This window comes from Trachypithecus francoisi, unplaced genomic scaffold, assembly GCF_009764315.1.
Source record: "Trachypithecus francoisi isolate TF-2019V2 unplaced genomic scaffold, Tfra_2.0 Lachesis_group10, whole genome shotgun sequence".
Lineage (NCBI taxonomy): Eukaryota > Metazoa > Chordata > Mammalia > Primates > Cercopithecidae > Trachypithecus > Trachypithecus francoisi.
Genome location: NW_022681455.1, coordinates 61,298,284 through 61,310,493, shown reverse-complemented (window position 1 = coordinate 61,310,493; position 12,210 = coordinate 61,298,284). Strand labels below are relative to the sequence as shown.

General features: G+C 35.3%; 1 protein-coding gene across 2 annotated transcripts in view; it reads left to right on the top strand.

Moving 5' to 3' along the window:
- EYS (eyes shut homolog) overlaps positions 1–12,210 on the top strand; it is a 2,089,174-nt gene that overhangs the window by 1,416,928 nt on the left and 660,036 nt on the right. For both annotated transcript variants that reach the window (XM_033217548.1, XM_033217547.1), the window contains one exon: positions 4,211–4,361. In XM_033217548.1, coding sequence (XP_033073439.1) covers positions 4,211–4,361 — 151 coding nt within the window. The remainder of the gene's footprint in view (positions 1–4,210; positions 4,362–12,210) is intronic.

Below are 12,210 nucleotides of genomic sequence, written 5' to 3'. Positions count from 1 at the left end.
GCAAAAATCACAAGCATTCTTATACACAAATAACAGACAAGCAGAGAACCCAATCATGAGTTCACTCAAAGAGAATAAAATACCTAGGAATCTAACTTACAATGGATGTGAAGGACCTCTTTAAGGAGAACTACAAACCACTGCTCAAGGAAATAAAAGAGGATACAAACACATGGAAGAACATTACATGCTCATGGATAGGAAGAATCAATATTGTGAAAATGGCCATACTGCCCAAGGTAATTTATAGATTCAGTGCCATCCCCATCAAGTTACCAGTGACTTTCTTCACAGAATTGGAAACAACTACTTTAAAGTTCATATGGAACCAAAAAAAGAACCTGCATTGCCAAGTCAATCCTAAGCCAAAAGAACAAAGCTGGAGGCATCACACTACCTGATTTCAAACTATACTACAAGGCTATGGTAACCAAAACAACATGGTACAGAAACCAAAACAGAGATATAGACTAAAGGAACAGAATAGAGCCTGCAGAAATAATACCACACATCTACAACTATCTGATATTTGTCAAACCTGACAAAAGCAAGAAATGGGGAAAGGATTCCCTATTTAACAAATAGTGCTGGGAAACCTGGCTAGCCATATGTAGAAAGCTGAAACTGGATCACTTCCTTACACGTTATACAAAAATTAATTCAAGATGGATTAAAGACTTAAATGTTAGACCTAAAACCATAAAAACCCTAGAAGAAAACCTAGGCAATACCATTCAGGACATAGGCATGGGCAAGGCCTTCATATCTAAAACACCAAAAGCAATGGCAACAAAAGTCAAAATTGACAAATGGGATCTAAATAAACTAAAGAACTTCTGCACAATAAAAGAAACTACCATCAAAGTGAACAGGCAACCTACAGAATGGGAGAAAAATTTGGCAATCCATTCATCTGACAAAGGGCTAATATCCAGAATCTACAAAGAACTCAACCAAATTTACAAGAAAAAAAAACAACCCCTTCAACAAGTGGGCAAAGGATGTGAACAGACAGTTCTCAAAAGAAGACATTTTTGCAGCCAACAGACACATGAAAAAGCGCTCATCATCACTGGACATCAGTGAAATGTAAATCAAAACCACAATGAGATACCATCTCCAGTTAGAATGGCGATCATTAAAAAGTCAGGAAACAACAGGTGCTGGAGAGGATGTGGAGAAATAGGAACACTTTCACACTGTTGGTGGGACTGTATACTAGTTGAACCATTGTGGAAGACACTGTGGCAATTCCTCAAGGATCTAGAACTAGAAATACCATTTGACCCAGCCATGCCATTACTGGGTATATACCCAAAGGATTATAAATCATGCTGCTATAAAGACACGTGCACACATATGTTTACTGCGGCATTATTCACAATAGCAAAGACTTGGAACCAACCCAAATGTCCATCAATGACAGACTGGATTAAGAAAATGTGGCACATATACACCATGGAATACTATGCAGCCATAAAAAGGATAAGTTCATGTCCTTTGTAGGGACATGGATGCAGCTGGAAACCATCATTCTCAGCAAACTATCACAAGTACAAAAAAACAAACACTGCATGTTCTCACTCATAGGTGGGAATTGAACAATAAGAACACTTGGACACAGGAAGCGGAACATCACACATTGGGGCCTGTCGTGGGGTGGGGGGCGGGGAGAGGGATAGCATTAGGAGATATACCTAATGTAAATGACAAGTTAATGGATGCAGCACACCAACATGGCACATGTATAAATATGTAACAAACCTGTACCTTGTGCACACGTACCCTAGAACTTAAAGTATAATAAAAAATATTAAAAGAAATTGAAAGGTCTATCCCTTATTAACTGTATGTAAAAATTCCTTAATAGATGGAAAAGTGAATCCAGCATTATATAAGAAAAAGCCATTATGTCATAACCAAGTTAAACTTACTCCAAGAATACACCCAAAGTTTTGAAAGCCAGCAAACATAATTCATCACACTTAAGAGAGAAAGAAAAGGATATTTAATTGTCTCAATTAAAAAAAAACTGAGCAAAGTAAAATAATTTACTATAGAAAATATCTAGACCTACAAAGTGTTAGCATTAGGCAGTATCAGTATCAGTCAGTGTAATACTGACACAAAGGTAGAAATATGAACCAATAAAAGAGAAAGAGCCCACGAACACACACGCACACCCATGCGTGCACACACACCCACATGCACACACACACACACATACACATACCTTACAGCCAAAACAATGTTAAGGGGAAAAAATGAAGTAGGATGGCTTACTCTACTGTGTATTAAATACTGTACTTTTAGAGTAAGTCTTAAGACATTGATATATTGGTACAAAGACAGAAAAAATTGACCAGTGGAACAGAAAAGAGAGTCTAGAAACACACCTACATATATGTGGGGATGATTTATGACAGAAGTGATACTGTAGAACAGTGGAGAATGGATAGTTTTCTTCCATTCTCCATGTTACGGAGTCAATTGGATTTCCATAAAGAAAAAATAAAAACTGATACATACTTGGGACTATATAAAAACCAATCTCAGGTGGATTGTAGATCTAAATGTCAATAGTAAAACATGTTTTCAAAAATGGAGTAAGTCAGGAACAACAACAAAATACTAATTATTAAGGAAAAGATTGATCAATTGATATAAATTAAGATGAAAAACTACTGATTATTACAAAGCACCATTAAAAAGTAAAATTGTAAGACACCAAAAGTAAAAAGAAAATCCTTGCAAAATATATAACCAGTAGAGCACATATACTGAACGTAGAACTCTAAGTACTTTTTTGTTAAATGCTCAACAGAAATGCACATTTCTGCACATGAAACAATACATACAAGCAGGTCTATAGCAGCACTATTCATAGCTCAAAAATTTAAAATTTCACAGTATACCAACATTAGAATAATTTGTAAAGTGTCTGATTATATATCTTAAAAATAAATAAACTATTCAATTCAAAAATATATATCTCAAAAACATGATGTTGAAGTAAGATAGAGGAGTTGTGAGAGAGAGAGTGAATATGTGTGTGTGTCTGTGCATATGCATGCATGTGTGTGTATGTTGGGGTGGGGTGGTCTAGGTTGTAATTTTGTGCCTTTTGTCCTAGGTAGTGGTTACTTAAATATGTTCACAATATAACATTTTATACAGCTTTATCCTTTACTCTCTTTATTATGTATGCCATAATTCAGTATAAATATATGAAAACCAGAATGTCACATATTCGTGGAATAGAAAGACATTGATAATTGGATGCTATGTAGGTTATCTTTTATTATATGTGTACTATTATTTTGAAAAGGATTATGATAAAGCGTGCTTGGTGAATAGGTAGTGGATCTACCAACTTTTTCTATAAGGGTTAGATTGTAAATATTTTTGGCCTTTTGGGACAAAAAGTCTTGTTTCAATTATTCAATTCTGTTATTAAAAAACCCGTAGACTATATGTAAATAAACATGTGGCTGTGTGCCAATTAAACTTTATTTACTTAGAGATGGCAGGCAAGATTTGCCTAAGAGTATAGTTTGTCAACCTCTGAAATAAACAGTTAGTTAAACATGTGGCTAGAGTAAATGACACATGCATATCTACATGTTAAAGTATTGATAAAGTATTTTGTCTTTTTCATCTTTCTAAAAGAATGGGCATATGGAAATTATTACTCTGATCTTCCTGATTAGGTTATATTTGATTTATTCATTTGTTAATTTTTCCATGCTTTGCTTGTTGATATAATTTATATTTCTACAACTAATTACTGTCTGCAATATATATATTTTCCACCTAAATATATACTATACATTGTATGACTACATTGAAATTTGATTCTTTTTAATATTTTTTACTCATACAGAACATTTAACAATGTAAAAAGCTAAAATGGAATATTATAATCTATAATTGTTTCAGTTACAATTGAGAAAGATCTGTTTATCAGGATTTATTTATTTCATTAGTTGATTGCTATAATTTGTTTTGTCAAACTGTAACTTTGTATTTATGTAATTAAAGCATTAAGGATTTCTAATGTATAACAGATTAATCTACTTCTGGCCTTGTTTTATTGTGAAATAATCTGTTTACTTAAATTATTCTTTTGATAATAGCTTAATTAATTCATCACACAAATGTTTGTATGACTCATGATAAAACCATACATTTCTTTCTTAAATGGCTACAGGCAAGAATTGGATCCATGTAAAGCTGAACTGACTATTCTAGGCAGGAATACACAAACATGCGAATCTATCAATCATGTACTTGGAAAACCCCTACCAAAATCAGGATCTGTCTTTATTGGTGGATTTCCAGACCTTCATGGGAAAATCCAGGTATTTCTATAGATGTTTTAAAATATTAATTATGTCATCATATTGAAAAATGAAAAAGAAAATCTTTGGAAATATTTTCTGGCTAGTGGGGTCATCTGCATGGTTTCAAAAAAGTTTTTGAGTGATTCTACTAACATCTAACATACATTTTTATCTATCATACCAAAGTATAATGGAAGTTTACTGTTCTCATTTAAAAATTGCTCCAATGTCAGTTTGTTTTTCCATCTTATGGCTATAGTATGTGTATTACATTTCTTAATACGATTTAGCATGCATGATTCATACACCACTAAGATAATGATTTTCACTGGATATTTCAATGGATTTCCTTAATAACACACCAAAAATATAGTATGAGAAATGGAATTGGAAGACCATCCCCAGTCTCTGTTTTATATGAGATTGCTAAAACGTGAAAATGTTTATTACAGAGTTTTGTGCACATGCCATCCCACTCTCTAAATTTCTGTTTAGATAATTAGCTTATTGTCTTCATTATTAAGCTATATTTTAGGAAAATAGCTTGAAAGCTGACTTAAATGCTATTATTTGGTTCCATTTTATGTCATTGCAGCAAATTGCTTTAAAAATTTAAGATTGTTTGTTAAGTATACCAGTAGCTTATTACATTTATTAATCTTTTCCCTTATTATATTTACCATTGTGCTTTACCTATTTGAACATACTATTTTTATATTATTAGAAATATAAAATGCTGTTGTTTCAAAGTCCCACAAATAATGCAAATTGATACACATACATCTACTCACTATAAATATCATGACTCCATAATATACAACATAAAATAAAACAAAAATATACATAAAACAAAATTCACAAGCATATTTGATGTGATACATATGCTTTTAATGAAATAAGATAATTCTGTATCTGTAAACATGCAGAGATATAGATTCAGATTTACTCCATTAGCAGTATATTTATTGATCATTAAACAGATATATGTGATTTTTTCTATAACATTAATGTGCTTCATTGACTTTTTCATAAATAAAACCATTCTCTAAGCTCCATAATAGTAAAAAAATATGTTTTGTTTACTTTTTTATACACCAAGGCAAGGACAGTTCCTGTCACATAGTTGGAGCTCAATGAACAGCTTTTAAATAGAGATCTCAGTTAAAGAATGAAAGAAACATAAATACAACTTTTAGTAATTTACATTTGTCCTCTTCTTTCATATCTATATTTTTTCCAAATGAAAGATAAATTTTAATATGGAACCAAATTTAATTGAGCAGACATTAATTGAATATAATTTCTCAAGACTCAGTTAGCTACATCTGAATATAAATATAGCTGAGCATTTACTTTATTATAAACACATGCAGAAGCAAATAGAAAGATAGAAAAAGGTGTCTTCTGATCTCCCTGAAGAAGTAGGGGAGTGTGTAATTAGAGATTTGAAGAAAGATCAAGTGTCTGCCTGGTAAATAATATGTAGGCTATCATTGCAGACAGAGGCAATATTATATATACACAAGCTTAGGTAATGGAAGGGCCTGAGGGATGGGAAGGTGGAGTAGACATAATTTATTATTATGTAGACATGGAGTTTGATATGAAGTAAGCAGAAAGAAAACTTGATTTTGGATAGGTGAGTGGGAGCCAGAGAATAATGAATCCTATGTAAAATGCAAAATAGTATATATTTACATATTGATGCCATACTATACATTACATACTTCTTAAATGGGGGAGCCACTTAAGAAGTTTGGGTAGGAATTGTCATCATGCTATATTCACTCTGATAGCAACTGAAGTGTACAACTGGAGGGGTTAGGACTACATTGTAAGAAATGGCAAAGTCAGGTTTATTCAGAATAATTAAACAAAAAAGATATTTTGGCAATAAGGGTGGGAGAATAACTATGAATGCTATTGAACTTAAAAATAATTATTGGTTAAAAAAATATAGAAAGTTTGGAATTTTAATGACCAGGTTGGCTTATGTAACCATAGAATTTATAGTCCCATTCTCAAAATGGGGAATGAATCTAGGATTATTTATAGGGAAAATGGCAGGTTCATCATTGCATTTGAGTTGGTGATATGCTTTGGCTGTGTCCCTACCTAAATCTCACCTTGAGTTGTAATAATCTCCATGTGTCAAGGGTGGGGCCAGGTGGAGATAATTGAATCATGAGGATAGTTTCCCGCATACTGTTCTCCTGGTAGTGAATAAGTCTCAGGAGATCTGATGGTTTTATAAATGGGGGTTCCTCTGCACAAGCTCTTGCCTGATGTCATGTAAGACATGACTTTTCTCCACATTTGCCTTCCACTGTGATTGTGAGGCCTCACTAGTCATGTGGAACTGTGAGTGAATTAAACCTCTTTCCTTTATAAATTATCCAGTCTTGGGTATGTCTTTATTAGCAATGTGAGAACAGACTAATACAGTCGCTTTGGGGCAGAAATGATTTTCAAATCTTTAACAACTGGCTTGCCATCACCACAAATCCATCAGTCCGTTGTGTGTTTCTGCTGAATATATTAGTGGAATGTTGTGATGCACGAGTCATTTGAAATATGGACCTTCGGTTCACAAGAGATCATTAACATATGGCTGTGGGAGTCTGCACAGGAGATAGTGGAAGCCACAATAACTGATTGAATTGATTTTGAAGATTAAGATAAAAGAGGGCTGAGAATTGGGAATCAGCAATCAAGAACTAGGCTAAGAAAGGTACACGCCAAATTAGTTAAGGAATAGAGAGGCTGGCAGTAGACAAAGGAAAAAAATGTCACAAGAACCAAAGATAGAAATAGTTTCCAAAAGAAGCATCTGTTGAACACCAATGTTACAAAAGGTCAACCACCAGTTTCTGGAGAAAAATGTTAACAAAAATCAAATAGTAATATTGTGAGGAAGAATAAATAAGCTGGAAGAAGCAACAGAGTGGTTTTAGGTTTTTTCTCTAGAAGCTTGTTAATAAGGCAGAGAGGTTGTTATGTAATGGAGGACAGAGTTTTGAAATTTCAGAGAGATGATAATAGCAATTGACTATATTTCTAAAGACTTTTTCTCCTAAAATCTTATCTGAAACATAGGCCTTTACTAAAGGATTATCTCACTAAAAAACTTGACATTCATCCTGTGATGTAAGGCATCTGGACATTTGTTATAATCAAATTTGGAGGACCATTCAGTATTTGGACCAATAAATTTACCTTGAAATTAAAAAGGCAGCCAGCTAAGCAGGTTTTCCCTCCTTGTTAAATATGCTGTAGTTGAAAGATTTTATGTCAGCCCCTCATTGCTTTTTTTATTCTTTTCTTATACTGTTACAGTGTCACAGTAACTATGTGTGTATGTGTGTGTGCTAGAATATGTGAGACATACACTTATATTGCTATATACCAGATGACTGATACAAACTATAAAATGTATCTAGATGATAGGCCAGGCTCAGTGGCTCACGCCTGTAATCCCAGCACTTTGGGAGGCCGAGGCGGGCAGATCATGAGGTCAGGAGATCGAGACTATCCTGGCTAACACGGTGAAACCCCCCTCTCTACTAAAAATGCAAAAAATTAGCCGGGATTGGTGGTAGGTGCCTGTAGTCCCAACGACTCGGGAGGCTGAGGCAGGAGAATGGCGTGAACCTGGGAGGCGGAGCTTGCAGTGAGCTGAGATCGCACCACTGCACTCCAGCCTGGGTGACAGAGCGAGACTCCGTCTCAAAAAAAAAAAAAAAAAAAGGTATCTAGATGATAAAACTTAAAGAGAACTCATATGATGAATCAGAGAAAGAAAGATAAGAAATTCAGCCTTCTGAATCTGTTTCTGGGCAATGCAACTCCTCTGAATATCTAAGCATCATGCAAGCTCTAACTATCTAATCATTGTGTTCTGATTAAGAGCTGTTTAAGCACAGTGGGTTGTTAGTGCTTAGAAAATTAAAAACAACAGGTTTGTAATATAAAACACTAAGGAAAAGAACAATAGTTGATTCCTTGAGCCAAAAAGTGTTCAGTTGCATTTATGCTCTCACCTCTAAGTTTCCAATAATGTCTTTCTGAACTGGCCAGAGCCCCTCCATATGATAAAAGTCCCTAATCCAATGCATGTATGCTGACAGGTTGTTTAATGCTTCCTTTAACAAAATAACCCAGAGCTCAGTATGTGAGAAGAGAATGAAACAGTTAGACACTTTCAATTTTGTGCCTGGGGTGTGAAAAACTCTGCTTCCCCTGATGACCATAAATGATGATAACTTTCAAGGTCTGAGAGTAAATGCCCTCTCTCTGGTGGTAGAAAAACACTTTCCTTGGTAGTTCTTTAATTGCTTACACTTTTCAGTGCATGGACTCTTGCTTTTGGGTCCAAGTTAGTTAAGGACACCAAATCTTAATTCCTAGTAAATGCAGATGTTACCAGTTATTCTCTTTGCTAAATATGATAGGAAATAAAATAATTATTGAAAGAAATAAATATTGTTAATCAATTATTTTTTTATATATGCAGAAGTTGATATTATAAAATCTGGAAAGATGCTATCTTTTTTTCATATGCAGTAAGTCACTAGGATTAAAAACGGATGTGTGATGGCATGGACTATTATATTTGAAGAATTAGTGACTGACTCCAAAAATCTAAACATTCATCTTTTTTTTTTTTTTTTCCTGTGGAATTGCTTTACTGCTCTGTGTATTAGATTTAGTGAATTCCTCTACATTTAACTTGTGACACTTATAAATCAGTGTGAATTTTTTTTTTTATTATATTTTAAGTTCTAGGGTACATGTGCATAACGTGCAGGTTTGTTACATATGTATACTTGTGCCATGTTGGTGTGCTGCACCCATCAACTCATCAGCACCCATCAAATCATCATTTATATCATGTATAACTCCCAACACAATCCCCCCCCCTCCCCCCTCCCCATGATAGGCCCCAGTGTGTGATGTTCCCCTTCCCGAGTCCAAGTGATCTCATTGTTCAGTTCCCACCTATGAGTGAGAACATGCGGTGTTTGGTTTTCTCTTCTTGTGATAGTTTGCTAAGAATGATGGTTTCCAGCTGCATCCATGTCCCTACAAAGGATGCAAACTCATCCTTTTTGATGGCTGTATAGTATTCCATGGTGTATATGTGTCACATTTTCTTAATCCAGTCTGTCACAGATGGACATTTGGGTTGATTCCAAGTCTTTGCTATTGTGAATAGTGCCGCAATAAACATACGTGTGCATGTGTCTTTGTAGTAGAATAATTTCTAATCCTTTGGGTATATATTCAGTAGTGGGAGGGCTGGGTCATATGGTACATCTAGTTCTAGATCCTTGAGTAATCGCCATACTGTTTTCCATAATGGTTGAACTAGTTTACAATCCCACCAACAGTGTAAAAGTGTTCCTATTTCTCCACATCCTCTCCAACACCTGTTGTTTCCTGACTTTTTAATGATTGCCGTTCTAACTGGTATGAGATGGTATCTCATTGTGGTTTTGATTTGCATTTCTCTGATGGCCAGTGATGATGAGCATTTTTTCATGTGTCTGTTGGCTGTATGAATGTCTTCTTTTGAGAAATGTCTGTTCACATCCTTTGCCCACTTTTTGATGGGGTTGTGTTTTTCTTGTATATTCGTTTGAGTTCTTGGTAGATTCTGGATATTAGCCCTTTGTCAGATGAGTAGATTGCAAAAATTTTCTCCCATTCTGTAGGGTGCCAGTTCACTCTGGTGGTAGTTTCTTTTGCTGTGCAGAAGCTCTTTAGTTTAATTAGATCCCATTTGTCAATTTTGGCTTTGGCTGCCATTGATTTTGGTGTTTTAGACATGAAGTCCTTGCCCATGCCTATGTCCTGAATGGTACTACCTAGATTTTCTTCTAGGTTTTTATGGTATTAGGTCTAACATTTAAGTCTCTAATCCATCTTGAATTAATCTTCGTATAAGGAGTAAGGAAAGGATCCAGTTTCAGCTTTCTACTTATGGCTAGCCAATTTTCCCAGCACCATTTATTAAATAGGGAATCCTTTCCCCATTTCTTGTTTCTCTCAGGTTTGTCAAAGATCAGATGGCTGTAGATGTGTGGTATTATTTCTGAGGACTCTGTTCTGTTCCATTGGTCTACATCTCTGTTGTGGTACCAGTACCATGCTGTTTTGGTTACTGTAGCCTTGTAGTATAGTTTGAAGTCAGGTAGTGTGATGCCTCCAGCTTTGTCTTTTGACTTAGGATTGTCTTGGCAATGCGGGCTCTTTTTTGTTTCCATATGAACTTTAAAGCAGTTTTTTCCAATTCTGTGAAGAAACTCATTGGTAGCTTGATGGGGATGGCATTGAATCTATAAATAACCTTGGGCAGTATGGCCATTTTCACGATATTGATTCTTCCTATCCATGAGCATGGTATGTTCTTCCATTTGTTTGTGTTCTCTTTTATTTCACTGAGCAGTGGTTTGTAGTTCTCCTTGAAGAGGTCCTTTACATCCCTTGTAAGTTGGATTCCTAGGTATTTTATTCTCTTTGAAGCAATTGTGAATGGGAGTTCATTCATGATTTGGGTCTCTGTTTGTCTGTTACTGGTGTATAAGAATGCTTGTGATTTTTGCACATTAATTTTGTATCCTGAGACTTTGCTGAAGTTGCTTATCAGCTTAAGGAGATTTTGGGCTGAGACAATGGGGTTTTCTAAATATACAATCATGTCATCTGCAAACAGGGACAATTTGACTTCTTCTTTTCCTAACTGAATACCCTTGATTTCTTTCTCTGGCCTGATTGCCCTAGCCAGAACTTCCAAGACTATGTTGAATAGGAGTGGTGAGAGAGGGCATCCCTGTCTTGTGCCAGTTTTCAAAGGGAATTTGTCCAGTTTTTGCCCATTCAGTATGATACTAGCTGTGGGTTTGTCATAAATAGCTCTTATTATTTTGAGGTACGTTCCATCGATACCGAATTTATTGAGCGTTTTTAGCATGAAGGGCTGTTGAATTTTGTCAAAAGCCTTTTCTGCATCTATTGAGATAATCATGTGGTTCTTTTCTTTGGTTCTGTTTATATGCTGGATTACATTTATTGATTTGCGAATGTTGAACCAGCCTTGCATCCCAGGGATGAAGCCCACTTGATCATGGTGGATAAGCTTTTTGATGTGCTGCTGAATCCGGTTTGCCAGTATTTTATTGAGGATTTTTGCATTGATGTTCATCAGGGAAATTGGTCTAAAATTCTCTTTTTTTGTTGTGTCTCTGCCAGGCTTTGGTATGAGGATGATGTTGGCCTCATAAAATGAGTTAGGGAGGATTCCCTCTTTTTCTATTGATTGGAAGAGTTTCAGAAGGAATGGTACCAGCTCCTCCTTGTACCTCTGGTAGAATTCAGCTGTGAATCCATCTGGTCCTGGACTTTTTTTCGTGGGTAGGCTATTAATTGTTGCCTCAATTTCAGAGCCTACTACTATTGGTCTATTCAGGGATTCAACTTCTTCCTGGTTCAGTCTTGGGAGAGTGTAAGTGTCCAGGCAATTATCCATTTCTTCTAGATTTTCTAGTTGATTTGTGTAGAGGCATTTATAGTATTCTCTGATGGTTGTTTGTATTTCTGTGGGTTCGGTGGTGATATCCCCTTTATCATTTTTTATTGCGTCTATTTGATTCCTCTCTCTTTTCTTCTTTATTAGTCTTGCTAGCGGTCTGTCAATTTTGTTGATTTTTTCAAAAAACCAACTCCTGGATTCATTGATTTTTTGGAGGGTTTTTTGTGACTCGATCTCCTTCAGTTCTGCTCTGATCTTAGTTATTTCTTGCCTTCTGCTAGCTTTTGAATGTGTTTGCTCTTGCCTCTCTAGTTCTTTTAATTGTGATGTTAGAGT